This window comes from Amblyomma americanum, chromosome 1 (assembly GCF_052857255.1).
Source record: "Amblyomma americanum isolate KBUSLIRL-KWMA chromosome 1, ASM5285725v1, whole genome shotgun sequence".
NCBI lineage: Eukaryota > Metazoa > Arthropoda > Arachnida > Ixodida > Ixodidae > Amblyomma > Amblyomma americanum.
The window spans coordinates 93103940-93124207 of record NC_135497.1 but is presented as its reverse complement, the minus strand read 5'-3'; the positions used below and the strand labels follow the sequence as shown (position 1 = coordinate 93124207).

Genomic DNA, 20268 nt, shown 5'->3' with positions numbered 1-20268 from the left:
TAGAGCGATCAGCTTACTATCTGTTGCTTACAAGGTATTTACTAAGGTAATCGCTAATAGAGTTTAGGCAACCTTAGACTTTAATCAACCAAACGATCAGGCAGGCTTTCGTAAAGGATATTCCACAATAGATCATATTCACACTATCAATCAGATGATAGAAAAATTAGCAGAATATAGCCAACCTCTATATATAGCCTTCATTGATTACGAGAAGGCATTCGACTCAGTGGAATCCTCAGCAGTCATACAGGCATTGCGTAATCAGGGTGTAGAAGAGCCTTATGTCAAAATACTGGAAAATATATACAGCAACTGCACAGCTGCCATAGTCCTCCATAAAGTCAGCAGTAAAATTCCAATAAGAAAGGGCGTCAGGCAAGGAGACACGATCTCGCCAATGCTATTCACCGCCTGTTTACAGAACGTATTCCGAGGCCTGAATTGGAAACAGTTGGGAATAAGAGTAAATAGAGAATACCTAAATAAGCTACGATTCGCTGATTACATTGCCTTCCTGAGTCACTCAGGAGGTGAACTGCAAATCATGATCAATGAGCTAGGCAGGCATAGCAGAATGCTGGGTCTAAAAATTAACATGCCGAAAACCAAAGTAATGTTCTACAGTCTAGCAAGGAAACAGCAGTACAAAATTGGCAGTGAGCGCTTGGAAGTGGTAAAGGAATACGTCTACTTAGGGCAGGTACTGACAGCTAATGCGGATCATGAGAGGGAAATAACTAGAAGGATAAGAATGGGGTAGAGCGCATATGGCAGGTTCTCTCGGATCATGAATGGCAGTTTGCCAATTTCCCTCAAGAGAAAAGTGTACAACAGCTGTATCTTACCGGTACTCACCTACGGGGCAGAAACGTGGAGGCTAACGAAAAGAGTTCAGCTTAAGGTAAGGAGAACGCAGCGAGCCATGGAAAGAAAAATGATAGGTGTAACGTTAACAGACCGGAAGCGGGCAGAGTGGGTGAGGGAACAAACGCGGGTTGATGACACCCTAGTCGAAATGAAAATGAAGAAATGGGCTTGGGCAGGGTATGTAATGCGAAGGCAAAATAACCGCCGGTCCTTAAGGGTGACAGAGTGGATTCCTAGAGAAAGTAAGCGCGGCAGGGGACGGCAGAAAGTTAGGTGGGCGGATGAGATTAAGAAGTTTGCAGGCAAAGGGTGGATGACGCTGGCAAAAGACAGGGTTAATTGGAGAGACATTGGAGAGGGCTTTGCCCTGCAGTGGGTGTAATAAGGCTGATGATGATGACGATGATGAGAACGCGTGGTCCACGCCTTCGATTTGCTTGACTAGATCGGACAGGCGCAGAAGGGCCAGATTGAAGAGCAGGGGCGAAAAGATCGATCCCTGAGGGGTGCCCCTATCGCCGAGCTCGACAGGGTCCGACTTCTCCTCCCCTATCCTGATGGTCGCCGTTCGGTTTGACAGAAAATATTTTACGTAGCCGAATGTCTTTCGGCCGCACCTAGTCTTGTTCAGACTCTGCAACACGCTCGCGTGGGACACGTTGTCAAACGCTCCCTTCAGGCCGAGGGCGAGTAGCCTGCGCGGCGCGTGCCTCGTTGCTGGCTTGACGACCAGTTCGTGGAGTTGGATCATTACGTCTTTGGTGCTGAGATGTTGCCTGAAGCCGCACATCGTCTCCGGCATCTGATCCGTTTCTTCGAGGTGCTTCTGTAGCCAGCGAAGGACTATGCGCTCCATCACCTTCCCGACGCAGAAGGTGAGGGAGATGGGCCGCATGTTGTCTATCTTGAGGGCCCTCCGGGCTTTGGAATGAAGCGGACCTCGGCGTCCTTCCATTCCTTTGGCAACCACGAGCTCTCCCAAGCTTCGTTGATGTGCTCTAGGAGGCCACGGGCCGCTGTACCGCTCATGTTATCGAGTAGTTTGTAAGTTATGGCGTCCCTGCAGGGTGCACTTCTCTTATTAGTGTCATCTATCGCTGTCTGCAGTTCCGTCATGCAGTTCTGCTGTCTGCAGTTCTGGCCGGTCCAGCTCTTCGTTGTCGGGTCCTTCGTACCTCTCGGGTTCCGGGTACTGGCCTTTCTCTGTCTTTAGGTACTTCGCCTTCAGGTCTTCCAGGAGCCTGCTGCCCTCTCCCTTGTACGTGTCCAATACTTTGGTGAGGTTGCGATTGGTCGCAGTTTTGCTGCTCAGCGGGTCGATCAGATGCCTCAGGAGACACCACGTCTTTCCCGTCGAGGGCTTGCCTTGCAGGCCGTCGCACGTCTTCAGCTAATTTTTCCTACATAGTTTTGCCGCATACTCGGCGATCTGTTTTTTCAAGACTACTATACGCTTGGCCAGCTTTCTGTTGTGTCTCTGAAGTTTCCACCTCCGCGTTAATGAGTGCCGTGCCGCCCACATGTGGGTCAGTCTGGCGTCCATGTACGGTGTCTGCGACGTCGTTGCGATTTGTTGGGTAAATTTTTGGAGGGCCTTCTTCTGGTCCCTCGCCGATTCGGTGTAGGTCTGTTGTATTTCAGCTTGTCCCGTGTTACGTTTCGCCTACGACGCGCGGTATAGCCGGCGCGGATGCAACGGACGCTGGGGCTTCGTTCAAAGTGGCGGTCATTTTGGGCCCGTTCAGTGCTGCCGTAACGCCTCCTGCCAAGCGCGTCCAGGCAGGTTTCAATGCCACGAGTCGTCGTGTGTGCGTGTGTGTGTGTGTGCATGTTGGTGCCCACGCTTGTCAAAGCGCGGCAGCCGGGGAGAGGAGCTCCCCAACTGGGAGGCGAGGAAGTCTGACCGGCGCCGGCCCGGCGGACGCGCACGTCACGTCTGAACATGTCCGAGCGTCGCCGTATCGGGCGCCTCATCCCGAGCCGTTCCTTCTTGCCCTCGACTCCGTGGGTATAAAAGCAGCTGCCCCGGATGCCAAAGAGAGACTTCGATTTCTTCCTTCAAGTAACGTGGTCGCCCTAACCGGCTGCTCTTTTGCGATGCCAGAATAAACAAGTTGTTCTGTTGCCAGTCGACTCATCCTTTGCCGGGACCTTCGGATGTTTCCAGCTGTGCCCCAGGCCGCCAGGCCAACGCTACCCTTGGGGCTTGCAACCCATTTGCAACAACTGGTTGCCAGCGGTGAGATCGCGACAACGGAGGTCAGCAGCGAAGATATGCGGTCAACTGTATGCTGAGCAGCTCAACGACCATCCGGGAGCAGTGCAACGAGCCCTGTGTGATGACTGGTTGCCTCCAGCGGAACGACTGCGCTGAATTCTTGGCTGCGAGGTTTGGTGAGTGCGGGACTTTCTTCTCCTGAGTTTTGCCAGGCTTTTGTTAGTGTCAGAAACAGAGCTGGTAATTGTGGTTGTCGTTGCTGCCGGGTTAGTTTGCGGCAAGACAATAGTAGGCAGTAGAGAAAGCAGCATTCGGAGCAGCCATGGATTTGAAGTCGTTGCGCAAACCGAAATTGCTGGAGCTTGCAAGAGAGTTGGGTCTGGATGTCTCAGACAAACTCAGAAAACCAGAACTGCTAAGGGCTATTCTTGAGTTGGAGGCTGAGGATGACGAGCTGTCGGAATGCCTTGAGACCATTGAGGAGAGGGAGCAAAAAGAGAAAGACGAGCGCGAACGTAAAGAGCAAACAGAGAAAGACGAGCGCGAACGTAAAGAGCAAAAATAGAAAGACGAGCGCGAACATAAAGAAGAGCGCGACCGTCAACACGCTTTGGAAATGAAGCGTCTCGAGGTAGAGATGGAACGCGCTCGTAATGGAAGTCAGGCACACGGTGCAGGAGAACGAGTATCGTTCAAAATGACTGACCTGATGCGGCCGTTTAAGCTTGGAGAGGACATTGGTTTGTTCCTGGTTAACTTTGAGCGAACGTGCGAGAAGCAGGGGTTCTCTCGGGAAACGTGGCCACAGCGCTTGCTCACTTTGTTACCCGGCGAGGCGGCCGACGTAGTCGCTCGTTTGAAGAGAGAGGAGGCAGAGGATTTCGACCAAGTGAAATCGAGTCTGCTAAAAAAGTACAGGCTGTCAGCGGAGGCGTTCCGTCGGAAGTTCCGGAAAAATGAAAAAGGCAGAAGTGAGTCATATACAGAGTTTGCCTACAGGCTTATGTCAAACATGCAGGAGTGGCTCAAAGAAGAGAAAGCGTTTGGTGACCACGAGAAAATTCTGCAGTGTTTCGGGCTGGAACAGTTTTATAGTCGGTTACCTGAGAACGTGCGGTACTGGGTCTTGGATAGGCCAGACGTTAGTACAGTGGCTAAAGCCGCCGAGCTAGCCGAGGAGTTTGTGACGCGTCGGGCTCGCGGAGCTAAGGACGGTCAAAAGGGTGAATTTGGCTCCGAGTCTGAGAGGCCGAAGTTCACACCCATGAGAGCAAGGGGGGACACACGTAGTGCGGATGCGAGTGAAAGCAGTCCGACCGAACGTAAGGAGACGGCGGCAGCCGAAGCCGAACGCAGAAAGCGGTTCGAGAGGAGGCAAGCGCGCGTGTGTTATACGTGCCAGAAGCCGGGTCACTTTTCGGCGCAGTGTCCAGAAACAAAAAGATAAGTCGTGTGTTTGTCATTATGTAGCACTGACGAGAACATGAAGCTTCTCGAGCCTTACATGCGAGACTTCCTCGTGAACGGGAAAGAGTGCCGAGTGCTTCGTGATTCCGCAGCTACAATAGATGTAGTTCACCCCTCTTACGTAGAACCCGATATGTTCACCGGCGAGTGCGCATGGATCAAGCAAGCCGTGGAAGCTCATAGCGTGTGTCAGCCCGTAGCAAAAGTGCTTATTGAAGGACCTTTCGGAGCACTTGAGAAGGAGGCCGTAGTGTCATCTATGCTGCCCCCCCCCCCCCAGTACCCGTACCTATTTTCGAACAGGTCCGATCACCTCCTGCGCGAGAAGGGGCTTTTGTTTGGTGAGGCTAGCGTTCAGGCCTTACCAGATCGAGAGTTCGGGAGCTCGCTGCAAAGGCGGTAGTTGCGGGGTCGACGTTGTCGAACAATGAAAAAGGGTCGGAGGCGCAGCAAGCTGATATTCCGAGCACGTCCGAACTGGATAAAATTGAGCCTGTAGCGTTGAAGGCACCAGGTACTGGAGAGGAAATGCCCGACACGGGAAAGTTAGAAGAGCTTCCGGTCAAGCTTCCGGGACTAGGCTCAGTGACGAACAGGGAAGACACCGATCAGGTCATTAGTGACTTACTCAGTAAAGCACCGCTGTCGCCTGAGCAGAAAACCGAACTACACCAACTCTTACAAGAGTTTCAAGGTCAGTCCTCTGAGAGGCCTGGTAGGACTTCTGTCCTTACTCATGATATAGAACTTACCTCCCCAGAGCCAGTACGATCCAAGGCGTACCGGGTGTCACCCCGCCAGCGCGATATTATGGAGGCTGAGGTAAAGAAAATGATACAGCTCGGAGTTATTGAGGCGGGTGAGAGTGATTATACCTCCCCTTTGATTTTAGTTGAGGTACCGGGCAAGGAACCTCGTCCTTGCGTCGACTACCGCAGGCTTAATTCCATCACTAAGGATCAAATTTATCCGATCCCTAACATCGAGGAGCGCCTTGAGAAAGTTAGTAGCGCTCAGTTTATTTCCACCCTAGATCTTGTCAGGGGTTATTGGCAGGTTCCACTTACAGAAGAGGCTAGTAGGTATGCGGCGTTCATTTCACCAATGGGAACATTCCGTCCTAAAGTTTTGAGTTTTAGTTTGAAGAACGCGCCATACTGCTTTTCAAGCCTCATGGACAAAGTGTTGCGGGGACAGGAAGAATTCGCTTTACCGTATTTAGACGACGTAGCGATATTCTCCGCATCCTGGTCTGAGCATATGGCACACTTGCGGGCAGTGCTAACCCGCCTGCGCGAAGCGTGCTTGACAGTCAAGGCTCCCAAGTGCCAATTAGCACAGGCCGAGGTTGTCTACCTCGGTCACGTGATTGGACAGGGTCGTCGCCGCCCCTCTGAAATAAAGGTGGCCGCTGTGCGAGACTTCCCGCAACCGCGCACGAAGACCGATATTCGGTCGTTCTTAGGTGTCGCCGGCTACTATCAGAGGTACATCCCCAGGTACTCCGATATCGCGGCTCCACTGACGGATGCTCTAAGAAAAACAGAGCCCCAAACAGTCGTCTGGGGCGAGACAAAGGAAAGAGCTTTTAGCGCCCTAAAGAGCGCCCTAACAAGCCAGCCTGTGCTACGATCGCCAGACTACACAAAAGGGTTCGTTGTTCAGTGCGATGCTAGTGAGCGAGGCACGGGCGTTGTACTGTGCCAAAGGGACAATGGAGAAGTGGAACCCCCCCTTCCTGTATGCTAGTCGCAAGCTGACCTGTCGTGAGCAGGCGTACAGCGCCACCGAGAAAGAGTGTGCGTGTCTCGTGTGGGCCGTTCAGAAATTGTCATGCTACCTAGCCGGCTCGAGGTTTATCATTGAGACGGATCACTGCCCTCTCCAATGACTGCAGACCATCTCTCCCAAAAATGGCCGCCTCCTGCGCTGGAGCCTCGCTTTGCAACAATATTCCTTTGAGGTGCGTTACAAAAAGGGGAGTCTCAACGGTAACGCCGATGGCTTAAGTCGAGGCCCCTAACGTAGGAATCCGCCTCAAAGTTGTTTGTTACTGATGTTTTCTTCCTGAGGCAGGATTTTTAACATATTGCTTTTGTTTAGTGTTTCAAAGTGATGATGTGCTTTCTAGTGCAATTTTCCAATTTGTGGACGCGTTCTGAGTGCTGCTTGACTACTGTAAGGAACTAGACAGTAGTATAAAAGGGGAAAGAGCCTGGCAGAGCTTAGTGAGGGTTGTCTCGTGCTTGCTGACTGAGCAGTTGCGTTTCGCCGTAGTTCTAACGCTTGCTGGGAACGAGAACAAAAATGGCAACGCTCCCGAAGTCACTTTGCAGTGTCCTGTGTGATCCTGAACCTGAGAACGAGGCCTTCTCTGTGCGCTGCGCTCAAGCAACGCCGAGGGACGACCGATTTCGATTACGAGCATCATCGAGCGACATCCCTCCGGACAGCGGATGCAGTCCCCTGACCATCGGGATCTCCTTCTCCCGGCGGGGCGGTCTGTTACGTTTCGCCTACGACGCGCGGTATAGCCGGCGCGGATGCAACGGACGCCGGGGCTTCGTTCAAAGTGGCGGTCATTTTGGGCCCGTTCAGTGCTGCCGTACCGCCTCCCGCCAAGCGCGTCCAGGCAGGTTTCAATGCCACGTGTCGTCGTGTGTGCGTGTGCGTGTGTGTGCATGTTGGTGCCCACGCGTGCCAAAGCGCGGCAGCCGGGGAGAGGAGCTCCCCAACTGGGAGGCGAGGAGGTCTGACCGGCGCCGGCCCGGCGGACGCGCACGTCACGTCTGAACATGTCCGAGCGTCGCCGTATCGGGCGCATCATCCCGAGCCGTTCCTTCTTGCCCTCGACTCCGTGGGTATAAAAGCAGCTGCCCCGGACGCCAAAGAGAGGCTTCGATTTCTTCCTTCGAGTAACGTGGTTGCCCTAACCGGCTGCTCTTTTGCGATGCCAGAATAAACAAGTTGTTCTGTTGCCAGTCGACTTATCCTTTGCCGGGACCTTCGGATGTTTCCAGCTGTGCCCCAGGCCGCCAGGCCAACGCTACCCTTGGGGCTTGCAACCCATTTGCAACACCCGATTCTTCCTCGGGCGCCTCTTCTTGTTCATAGGTAAACTTTCTCATCTTGTCCAAATCCGTGATCCGCACTGTCCCCAGCACAGCCCGATATCGGGAGCCTCGGATCGTGATGCCGATCACTCTGTGGTGAGACCCCAGGTCCACTTTTTCGCTTCTCCAGGAGACGTCCAGCGTGCCCGATAAACACGACAAGTCTGGCGTGATGTCCCTCGCGACACTGTTGCCTCTTCTGGTGGTTACGTCCGGCTCGTTCAGGAGGGCCATCTCGTGATCCCCCATTACTTCGGCCAGTGCTTTTCCTCTCTTGGACTGGAACTGATAACCCCACGTTGTGTGAGTGGCATTAAAGGCGCCGAGGATCAGGAGTGGCCTGGTCTCCGTCAACCCTTTCGCCTGGCTCACGTTGCGATCCAATTCGTTCTGCCGTTGGGAGGGCCGGCAGTACGCGCTCATTACAAATAAACTGCCCGAGCTGCCAATTTTTCTCGCATGAATTTCGACCAGCGTGTGCTCGCATCCGCCTTGCACCGTGACATGTTGAGTTGCCACCACGTTGCTGCGGACGAGCAACGCCGTTCCGTTCTCCGTGGGGTCCGTGTAAGTGACGCACCCGGGAGTCTTGGTTTACCGCTTGTTTCCTGTAGAGCAATTACATCTGGCTTACTTTCTTGCCCGTCACTGTGTAACATTTGTTCCGCCATTTTGTTGCAAATCCTATGAGAGTTCCATTGGTATATTATGGTGGTGTACCCCCGGTCTTCTTCTGGTGCTTCTTACTTGGCTTCTGCATCATCCTTTCCGAACGTCTGGAGTCGAATGCGCCTTTTCGCGATCGCATCTTTTATTTTTTCGGCCCACTCCTTTTTCAGGGACGCAAAGCGGTTCCTCACCGATGTTGAGGGTACTTTTGGCGCTAGGTGCTTGTGCATCACCGATGGCGTGTGTGGGTGACTTTTGACAGCTTCGAGGCGGGCGTCCATTTTGCCTGTTTTGCCTAGCCTTTCGTTAATTTGGGAAATTGCGGCCAAAACGGCCGCTAGCTCTCCCTCTCGCGGGGTCTGCCGTTGCCGTGGTCGCGGTTTTTGCGGTCGCCGCTGCCTCTCCGCTCTCGGGGCTCTCTTCGGCGTCCATCGACTCTTGATTACTTGATGCACGTAGCGTGGCCCCAGCCTCTCCCTCCGACCGCCCACGGCAGGGCGAGGGGGTGTCCCTCCGCGGCGCCCTTCGCAAACCTGCGGCGTTGTTTGCCACCGTGCTGTTGTTTTGGGGTCTTTCATTTACCGAGCTGCCGTTACTCGCCAGCTTTTCGATATTATTCATAAGCGCCCGTATTTGGGCGGTCTGCGCCTGGATCTGAGCGTTTTGGCGCTCTATGATCCTAAGCTCTATCACTTCGCTACTCTCCTTTTGCGGATTCGCTTGTGAGTTAAGGCGTTGGGAGGGGGTGAGAGATGGGAATTCAGTGTCTCTGGTTGGAGCGACGGGAGCCCTGTTGGTCCAGCCTACCTGTTTCTCGGCGATCTCTCGGCGTCCGTTTGACTCGCTCCTGAACCCTTTTCGTTAGCCTCCACGTTTCTGGCGTGTAGGTGAGTATTTCCTTTTTCCCAAAACCAATTTTCATTTTCTCTCCACTCTTAACGTAAGTACTTCTTAACTGCACAGTTTAATTTACAAATATTAGGGCTTAGGCTTTATACAGGTTGCTTATACAGGGTATACAGGTTTATACAGGTTTAACCTATTATAAATTTAGCAGTTCTGCAAAGGAGCTGAAAAGCAGACGAAATAAAAATGTGTTACTGGTTTTCAGGGTTCTGAGATAATCGGCGTTTGCTTGGTTTGCTTTACGCAAACCCCACCTCCATCCACTGCACGAGGCCATGGTTTCCAAAGGAAAATTGAAAATCCGTTTTGAGGAAAGGAAAAATTGAAGGACGCTTAAAAAAATTGTCTGTGGTTTAGCTCTGGTTAACCCAAGTCGAATTGCGAAAGCTTCGTTTCCTCGGCACGTCGTCTACGCAGCGTCTCATTCCGACGCTCTCGAGAATTCAAAGCGGTCTATTCCGCAGTTGAGTCGCTAATAGTGGTTTCCATTGGGCGAACAGGAGCACTTTTAACTGCGCTCAAAGTGCTCTCGCTAGTTCCAGCGCCTACCAGTGGTCGAGCAGGTGCAGGAGCGTTGTGTTCCTTTGGCTGAGGAGGAGTGCTTTTGCGGCGCCGAGAGCAGCCGAGAGCAGTTCTGGGTGCTCCGTCGTCAGCGGCGGAGTAACAGGGGAACGGAGGAAGTCACGTGACCTTTTTGACGTCACTTCTGGTTTTATGTTTGGGAAGGCCGAGGAGAAACGGCGGATAGCAATAGCGGTGACAGTCGGCCGGTGCCAACAAACGTAATGTCAGTAGCTAAGCGCTGCCGTCTCGACGAGGAGTTGTTAATGCTGTTTGATGAAGACAGCAGCTGCAGCGTCGACTCAGACACAAGCTCGTCTTCGGACAGCAGCAGCAGCAGCAGCGATGACGACGATTTGGCGTTGTACGAGGAGATGTTCCAGCAGCTGTTTACCCCGCCGGAGAAGCGACCTAAGGTCGAGTCGTATCTGGAAAAGACAGTTGCCGCGTATTCTGACGAAGAGGTGAGTCCTTGTATCCCATTTAAAACGGGCGATCAGTAAGTTACCTGCGTTTGTTTCTTTTTTTACTCACCAGTTTCGCAGGAACTTCCGATTGTCGCGGTCGGTTGCAAATGCTCTTGCAGCCGAGTTCGCGAAATCGCCACACTATCCCTCAAGGACCGATCGCGGAGGCCTGCCCCCAAAGTCGCCTCAAGAGCATGTGCTCTCCTTTTTGTGGTAAGATATTGCAATTTTTTAGTAGCAAAGAAAAAGGAGCTGTTATTTAAGATGACTGATTGAAGAAATTTAGGAGCAAAAAAGTCTCGGCGCATCTAACCGGGTGCGAAGCCTGAAATTGAATGCAGTAATACGTCGCGTGATGGAGAGTTTAGCAATCGATTTCTCGCTAAATGCTTATACTGCCTGAAAATTGCTTTTAAATGTCACTGCTCTTCCGCAAGCGCCAGGCTCAACTGATCGCATTCTTCCCAAGTGCGAATTTAAATGTATGGGATCACAAATTCGACTTGCGCAGTTTTTTATTATTTCTGTTCTTGCCTGTGCTTCCGTTGTGACATTCAGTGGGAAAATATCGTATGGCAGTACCAAATGTGCCTGATGAACACGTGAAGCTTGTTCAGACAACTGGGCAGATGTGGATTTTTTTTCTTTACGTCGCTGCAATGCTTGATGGTTAGATAAGATGCCAGTTTCACGATTTCGTGTTCTTATAAAATTGTAGCATTTTTTTTTTGCAGGTACGCTGCCAACAAATCCTGCATACGGGATGTTGCAGGGCGCTTTGAGCTCGGAGAAAGCACGCATCACAGGATGATGTACCGCGTCATGGCGTTTCTTCTCGACATCGCCCCACGCATCGTGACCTTCCCAGATGACTTGGAGAAGCTTGCCGATGAGTTTGAGCAGGTAATGAAAAAAAATGTCCTACTTTCAGTTTGTACTGTGCGTAGGAGTTGCACTAGTGTAGACAGTTGGGCTTGTTAGTGTGAGATCATCTCAAAAACTAGCTGTTACAACACATGAAGGAAAGAAGGCCTTTGTCCTGTCGCCTTCTTTCCTTCATGTGTTGTATGGGCTGGTTTTCAAGATCATCGGAGTCACCCTTAATCAAAACAGCATTTCACTTGCCATGTATATTACCCTTCAAAGAAAGCTGTGTGCTTTTCACGAAACACATATAACTTATAATAAATATAGTATATACAGGATACCCTTGAATTTAGTTTAAACTGTAAACTTGTGACAGGCAGTGTCGTCTCATCATTTCTGCTGTAAGCTGCATGAAGATGTTGAAGAGCTTGCGAAAGCAATGTTTTCAGTTCGATCACTTCAAAGAGTTGTTAAGGTCTTACTTTCATGTACAAGCTAATATTCTGATAGGTTTGAAGAGTTTGAGCACGACTTCACTTACTACTTTGTTAGGTCTTCTGTGAAAATTTTTACATTTATTTTTTCTCAACTTTTAGATTTCAGGGTTTCCAGACACTATTGGCTGCATCGACGGGAGCTATATTCCTGTTAGGTGCCCTGCTGGCAAGGTGCGCTCAGTCTACGTAAACAGGCACCATTATCCATCCTTGACGCTGCAGGGAATATGTGATAACCGCAAGAGGTTTCTTGATGCCAGCACTGGTGCACCTAGCAAAATCCACGACTCCAGGATCTTCCGACTTTCAAATGTTTCAAAGAGACTGCCTCAGCTCTGCGCCGGAAAATATCAAATTCTTGGGGACGCTGCGTACCCATCTCGAGAGTTTTTGATAACGCCCATCCGAGACTATGGAAGCCTTGATGCCTCTGACAAGGCCTTCAACACCAAACTTTCGTCTACCCGAGTGCTCATTGAAAATGCTTTTGGGGAATTGAAGGGTAGGTTCAGGCAGCTACAGCGTTTGGACCTCATGACAGTAGACAACATGTCGAAATTTATACTCTCGTGTTGTGTCCTCCACAACATCTGCATTGACAATGGGGACTCACCTGATAGCCTACTTCAGGACATGCGTCTGTGCTCCCAGGATAAAAGTGATCAAACCCCTTCTGCAGTTGAAGTTCACAGTGGCACCTCTAGAGAAGAGAGCCTCTTGCGGGCACTTGCAGAAGTCAAACGAGAAAAAATCAAGGCCAAGATGGGACTAAAAAGGAGGCAGCCACAAAATCTGCCATAATGCAAGCAAGCACAGTGCTAAACGTGAAATAAAAGTTGAGGCAATACTTAAACAAGCCTTGTTTTTGGCCGTGCACAGGAGGTGTATGAAATAAACAGTCATCAAAACATGTTCATTCGAAGTGCACTGTCTTTATTGCCTGAGCCCCAGGGCCTCGCGGATGAGCTGAAGTTTGTCTTCGTGCATCTTGCGACGTTCCTGGCGTTCTTGAGTGCGCTCAGCTCGCCGCTCAGCACGCCTCTTCTCCTTTTCATTTTCCCGTTCTTCCCTGCGAGCCATTCGCTCTGCACTAATAGCCCGCATTTGGTCAAAAAAAAATTGCATCTGTTGCATACGACTGGTGCTAGCGCGGAATTCCCTTTTCTTGACTTCTGCCGACCCTTTTGTGCTGTCCCCACTTTCTGAACTGTTCGTCGCAGTACTGGAGCTCTCAAGTAGAGGTGAGGGCGGATCAGCTGAACTGTCAGCGCTTGATGATGCCGATGGCTTGTAGGTCACTCCAAAAGAGTCCCTTTGAACCTCTGGTTCAAGACTGTCATCTATGCTCTGAATTTTTCTCATTTCATCGTCAAATGGGACAGGACAAGGTGAAGCACCTGATTTGTTATTGTTATCACTTGCCTTTTTCTTCTGCCTCATCACCGTTTTGTAACGATTTTCACATTGCTGTGGCGTTTTGTGGCATCCAAGCACAGTGGCCAAATCCTGGGAAACCTGTTTAAAAAGCATCTTCTTGTTCTTAAACTTTTTGAAAGGGCCAACCTGAGGAAAGTATTTGTAATAGTAATCTAACATAAGTTTAGTTTCTCTTGGTGTCCACTCAGGAGCTGAAATAAAGAGAAGGCCAGTTTACTAAAAGCGTAAAATGTTTTAAGCAGTGCAGTTGGCACAAGCTCACCTCCACCGCCTCTTTTCACTCCTGGCGCTGGCTGCAGTCCCCTCTCGCCGGCATCGGACCCAGCGGTGTTCTCTGCACGTGAACATACAATCATGGGCGTCCGGAAGAGGGGCGCTGCCCCCCCCCCCCCCCCCCCGCCCCCTCGGGAATTACGGATATCATTCATGCACTAGTAGAAAACAAATACACAGCTCTTGATTAGCAATCTTAGGTGATATTAAGTCATCAGATTTTGCTTATTGATTTCAATTCTTTGTTAATTAATAAATTCTAATGTTTGTTCTCCAAGCCTAGAACTAATTTGCTGCTTCTAATTTTTGTTTCATGTGCGCAGTTTAGACCACAAATAGTTCCTTTTTGGTGCTAACCTACTGCCTCCCCCATACCCGGCCATCGGGTGCACCCCCCTGGAAAAAGTTCTGCGGACGCCCTTGCATACAATTGCGACTGCGAAAACTCTGCCAAGCCCCTCCTTTCTGCGCCGCAACGTAACCACAAAAATTTGTCAGTTGGCCCACCCGCATAATTAGATGAAGGCAAACAAGCGGATTACTATCGCACCTTGGTTAATAACGTATTTAGTCAAACAGGCATACACAGCAATCTGGGCGCATCGACAGATAAAAGGGGCAATAAACTGCATAAGAAGGTTTGACAGTATAGCGAGAAAGTGCGGCGCCGTTCTCGTCCGTCGTTGCGTCACGCCGCGACGCCCCCGTTATCCGAAATAGTCCATTCGGCGCGAGAAACTGTGAGCAATGAAAGAAATGGACGAAAACAATCGTCAGATATGGCCCCATGCATAGTAGTTATTGTCACTTACCGTCGGGTCTCTCTTCAATGTTCTCACGAGAGGCCAAGGCATCGATGGCAGCTGTGGTGAACACAAAGAAAGCGCTGGTATTAGCGCTGTTATGTTTCGCAGCCAATTTTTAGGATAGACGACGCTTACCTGGTGTAGCAGTTAGCGGTGAAGCATTTACCATGGCCATGAACAGCCGCTGCGCTTCTTCACCCATCGCAAGCTAAAGACGGCGACAGACACAAAACTGGCACGGATTGTTGACTGCCGCGAGCGCGCGACGGGATGCAGACAGCGCGAGCGCGGGAAAAAGTTTGGTCACATGACACTTGACGTCACGCGCTCTCCCGTGCTGCTCTGCTCTCGGGGCAGCGTGCATGTTCCATTCGCGAGACGAGGACCCGCGTACCCTCTGCTCTCGTGCACTACTCCAGCTGCTCGCTGCTCTCGCTCCTGTTCGCCCAATGGAAACCGCTATAAGGGAGGTGTCACTTCTAGCCGCATCTGCGTTACGACGCTTCTCGAGTCTTGCGGCGCGTTCTTCTGGCGTCTCTTGAGAGCGTTGTCTCTTGCTCGCTTCGTTTTGTCGTTGTTGCGTCTCTTTCGCGCTCTCCATAACGATTACAATATGCACGCCGTTTAGCTAAACGTTGTTCCCGCTCTTCATCCGTTTCTTCCGCACGCCGCCGCTTCTTAGCTGCAGCACATCGTTGCAGCTTCACCTTATACACATCATCCGACATACCCTGGAGGATTCGCTGGGACGACTGCGACGAGCCGAGTTGGGGGGCCGCTTTTCCACAGCTGGCATGACGTCACGTAGAGCGAGCGCCTCCCCCACGGCAGCGGCGCGTGAAGGATTCGCTGGGACGATCGCGACGAGCTGAGTTGGGGGGGGGGGCGCTTTTCCACAGCTGGCATGACGCCACGTACAGCGAGCGCCCCTCGCGGCAGCGGCGTGCAGCTGCAGCATGGAGGATTCGCTGGGACGATCGCGACGAGCCGAGTTGGGGCCCCGCTTTTCCACAGCTGGTATGACGTCACACATAGGTCACGCTAAAGGTCAATGGTGGATTCTCCGGGAGGATGGCCAAGAGCGGAAACCTCGAGCAGTATTGCTTTCGCAATAAAAATTGGCTGTGTTTTAGCTCTGGTTAACCCTGGTTGAATTGCGAAAGCTTCGTTTTTTTCGGCACGTCCACAACGCAGCGTCCAATTCTGATGCTCACGAGAACTCAAACCGGTCTCTTCCGCAGTTGAGTCACTCCGGGACGTGCCACGACTTCTAGCCGCATCTTCGTTACGACGCTTCTCGAGTCGTGCGGCGCGTTCTTCTGGCGTCTGAGCGCGTTGCCTCATCTTTGCTTCGTTCTGTCGTTGTTGCCTCTCTTTCGAGCTCTCCATAACGTCTACAATACACTGAGGCGAAGCCTTGCGAAGCGCATATATATAAATGTGGATCAGCTCGGCTAATCCAGGATATACAAACTGAAGGAAGTCGGCGTTCACTATGTTCATTGGCGTTGGCGTTGACAATGTTCTAGACGGCGACAGCTCCCTGGATATGCATACGCCTCATTCGTGCTTTGATACATGCGGCGGTGATGAGAGAGATGTGGCCTGAATGCATTAGCGCTGACAGCGTTGTGGCTGACATGCGGCACTGCAGTAATAGCTAGGCCACGGCGTTCATTAGCTTATCAATCTCTCGGGCAATCGCATCGCAGCATCCGGCCTAAGCGTTCGCGCGCGCGCGCGCCGTTTCCTGGATTACAAGCGCGCTGCGCCAACGACTCCTCTTCCTGTGTCCGCGCTCGCTCGCGGTCGCGTTCCCGTGAACACACCACCATGGAGGTGCAGTTGCAGGGAGAGATTCTTCACCCCCGCGACTACGACCCAAGGGACTGAACTCACATCCTTAGTGTGCCTGCCCGCTCCAGGGACCGCTGTACGTCAACAAGCCAGGAAACCGCAGCGTCTGCAAGCGGTGCCGCAATCTCACCTACTGCAGGCCCTGACAAGTCGCACCTGCAAGCAACGCGCGCAGCTGCGCAGCGTTCGCGGCAGCAGCCGCCGCTCCCGGCTGCTGACTACAAGATCATCTTCAGGTCTCGAGGAGGGCTGCAGCTGAACTTGCTTCCGCCCCGACTACTACGGGAAACCATCCTCCGAGCGGCGTCCCAGCTTCAAGAACCAACGCGTACCCAAATCAGGGTTCACCAAGTCAACAACACGTGCACAGTAAGCACGCCCCTACAAGCTGACGCACTCGCGTTAGTTCTCATAACCCAAATCCAACACCAAGCAAAGGACTTCGCAGTCGCAGCTTATATAGCGCCACCGGACGGAGCGGTACGCGGAGTAATCTCCAATGCATACTGGAACGAGACCCCGACAGCTCTTCTCCAGGACCTCATCACCAGCAACCCGGAAGCCCCCATCGTGGACGCCCGCCGAATGGGGGCCACGCGTTCCATTCTAGTCACCTTTCGTGCTGGACCAGTGCCACGCGCCATTCTTTATGAAGGAGCCCTCCACAGGTGTACACTGTACCGAGGGCATATAGACGCCTGCACAAACTGCCGCGTCCCAGGCCACCGGGCGGATGTGTGTGTCCACCCAAGATCTCATAAATGTCCCCGCTGCGGGAAATCCCATCCCAAAGAAGATGTGCCATCATGTACCCCCAGCTGCATTCTCTGTGGGGGCCCATATATGACGGGAACTGGGAACTGCAAAGCACGGGGCCGTAAACTAGCGTCCCCGAGGAACGCTCTCTCTCCTCCGTCTAAATCGCGGCTGTCTCGCCGTGATCAACAAAGCACAACCAACGGACGCAGCTCGACGGCTTCCCGGTCAAGTTCCAGAAGCCGACAGAACAGCAGCAAAAATGTCTCACGTCTCACTTGGGCAGACCGCGTTTCCGGCAACGCCACCCGTCATCCCCCGCCACCCCAGTCCTCCCAAGAAGATTCGAGAGACCAGGAACTCCGGGCCTTGCGCGACGAGGTAAGCCGTCTCTCCTTCCTTTTAAGCAGCCCCACCCCTTCTCTGCCTACTCAAACCGCACCCCCTCTCGTTAACCCGACATCCCCATCCACAGACACTTCGAGCACCCCTCCTGCAAAGAAGCAGCGCACCTCAGACGCCACACCACCTCCCATACCCCTAGCAATAGACGCTAAATTCGCTGCACTGGATGCCAAATTTGACCACAAACTAAAAGAGCTAGACTCCCGCCTTGAGGCCAGATTAAATCACCTTGCCGTCACCCTCACCGAAAAACTTGAGCAGCGCATGGACGCTATGCTTACCAAGATGATGGAGCTCATGGAACATAACCTTACCCATCGCTTCACCCAAATTCAGACCACCTCCACTCCTCCCCCTACCTCCGCAAGCACAAACACCCTTTGCTGAACACATACGAATTGACACCCGTCTCACTCCCCTCCTCAACCTCCCGACTCTCGAATATGGCAGGACGGAGCACTAATTCTCTCCCTATTTTAACTTGGAACTGCCGCGGTTTCCGGGCCAAGCGCGCACCTCTGCAACTTCTCCTTCCCACCCTCACGCCCACTCCCCATATACTTCTTCTCCAGGAGACTGCACACCTGGCAACCCTCCCCAGCTACACATCTACACACTCAGACACCACTAGCAAACCCAGGGCGTCCACACTCATCCACCGCAGCCTCACCTATAAAACTCATCACATCACGTCAGACACCCTGCGTGATCACTGAACTTATACATAACACACATACACTTCCTTCAATCTTTATAGCAAATATATCCACCCCCCATCCCAGCCGATGGCCTCATTAGAATCACTTCTGCGAGAGCTACAGCACCTAGCAGGGAAGCATCCTCTATTAATTGATGGGGACTTCAACAGTCAGCATACTGACTGGGGATACACAACCACGGCACATCGAGGTCCCAGGCTGTGGCTGCTCCTGCAGAACCTCCAGCTCACTGTTCACAACACGTTTCAGATGCCCACGCGGATCGGCAACAGTGTCAGCATGGACACCAGTCCGGACCTGACGCTGAGCCGCTACATCCGCGGTGTTACCTGGAACAGAACTCAACATACATTGGGCATACATACATACATACATACATACATACATACATACATACATACATACATACATACATACATACATACATACATACATACATACATACATACATACATACATACAAATCACTGTCCCGTACAAACCACCCCGTCACTCCTATACAACACATAAACTGGTTAACTGGGACGCACTTCGCGCTGCACGCACCGTCCACCCAGACACTCCTATCACAGAGATCGACGCCTGGGTGCAATCACTCAAGCATGACGTTCACCACAACACGCAACACATTGAAACGACCACCGAAACCCCTGCCCTGGACACACACCTAGCCCACCTCTGGCAGGCTTATCACAGCCTCCTGGAACACTGGAAAGGCAATAAATATAACAACACACTTAAAAAGCGGCTGGCCGCGCTGCAGACAAAAATCCAACAACACTCGGAGGAGCTCTGACGATCCAACTGGGGACAGATATGTGACGGCATCGCCGGAAACCTGTCCAGCAAACGAGCATGGCAACTCCTCCGACACCTCATCGACCCTACAAACACCAAATCATCAACACAACACCACGCCTCACACACCAACATATTGACGATCCCGAGGCCCTCATAAACAGACTTTAGAACACATACACCTCTCCGGGTGCCCCCACACCTCTACCCACCTACACAGGACCAGCCAATCCAACACTCGACACAGACATCACTGAGACGGAAGTCAGAGCGGCCCTCCTGACTCTGCGAACCAACTCCGGACCTGGTGCAGACCAAATCACAAACTCCATGCTCCGTAATCTGGACGACCAATCGATCACCCAAATTACGCAACACTTCAACCAGTGCTGGAGGGAGGGTATCCTCCCGCAGTCCTGGCGCCACGTGAAGGTAATATCCATACCCAAACCCAACAAAACACTTACACTTCAAAACCTTCGCCCGATTTTGCTAACCTCATGCCTCGGAAAGCTCTTCCAGCATGTTGTGTTTGCAAGACTCACAACGCACATGGCGGACAACAATCTATACCCGCATAGCATGGTGGGATTCCGCCCCATCTATCCGCACAGGACGCCATGCTGCAACTCACACATGACATTTTCGACCCGCTTCTGCCTGGTCACACAAAGGCAGTCTTAGCTTTGGATCTCTCCAAAGCTTTTGATCGCATCGAACATCAGGCGATCATGACTGCCCTATCTCCATTGAATGTGGGTGCGCGCACGTACGCCTACATTCAAGCATTCCTCACTGACCGCACGTCTGAGATACATTTTGGACCTCTCTCTTCCCCCTCCTACACGCTTCAGAGTATCGGAACCCCTCAAGGGTCCGTCCTCTCCTCCTTCCTCTTTAACATCACCCTCATCCCCCTCGCCCGAAAATTTGCAACTATCCCCCACCTTAAGCACACTCTTTATGCCGACACACAGTGTGGACCACCCACGGCAGTGACGGCGACATAGAGAACACCTTACAGGAAGCAGCCACCCTCACCCAAACTTATGCACAGAACATCGGACTGTCTTGTTCCCCAGAGAAGTCCGAACTGCTCCTCATCCGGCCAAAGAACCAACGCTCCCCCCGCTCCACCATTGCCATCGAACTGAATGGGGACCCTGTACCGGAGGTTGACACCCTCCGCGTATTGGGCCTGCATATCCAGAACGATGGCAAAAACACCACCACCCTCAAGAAACTCAAGCAGGTTGCAGGCGCGATATCGCATCTCATCCGCAGAGTTTCGGGCCATCACAGAGGCATGAAGGAGCGCGATCTCTTTCGCCTCATTCATGCCTTTGTCCTCAGCCGTGTGCTCTACATTACCCCATACCTGGAACTATCCAAACACGACATAAATACTTTGGATGCCTTGATCCCCAATGCATTCAAAGTCGCACTTCATCTTCCCCTCAACACCCCCACAGACAGATTACTAGGCCTGGGCCTCCACAGCACGATCGGGGAACTCGTGGAGACCCATCGACAGGCCCAATACATACGGCTTACACAAACCTCCACAGGCCGGTATATCCTG

At 52.1% G+C, this 20268-nt stretch overlaps 1 protein-coding gene across 1 annotated transcript; it reads right to left on the bottom strand.

Moving 5' to 3' along the window:
• Window positions 1-12544: 12544 nt before the first annotated feature.
• LOC144111631 (uncharacterized) lies at window positions 12545-14593 on the bottom strand. Its single transcript, XM_077644864.1, has 4 exons — window positions 14287-14593; window positions 14158-14208; window positions 13335-13406; window positions 12545-13263 (listed from the first exon to the last, which is right to left on the bottom strand). The coding sequence occupies exons 1-4, from the start codon at window positions 14351-14353 to the stop codon at window positions 12569-12571; spliced, it is 885 nt and encodes a 294-aa protein (XP_077500990.1). The 5' UTR covers window positions 14354-14593; the 3' UTR covers window positions 12545-12568.
• Between the last annotated feature and the right edge of the window lie 5675 nt (window positions 14594-20268).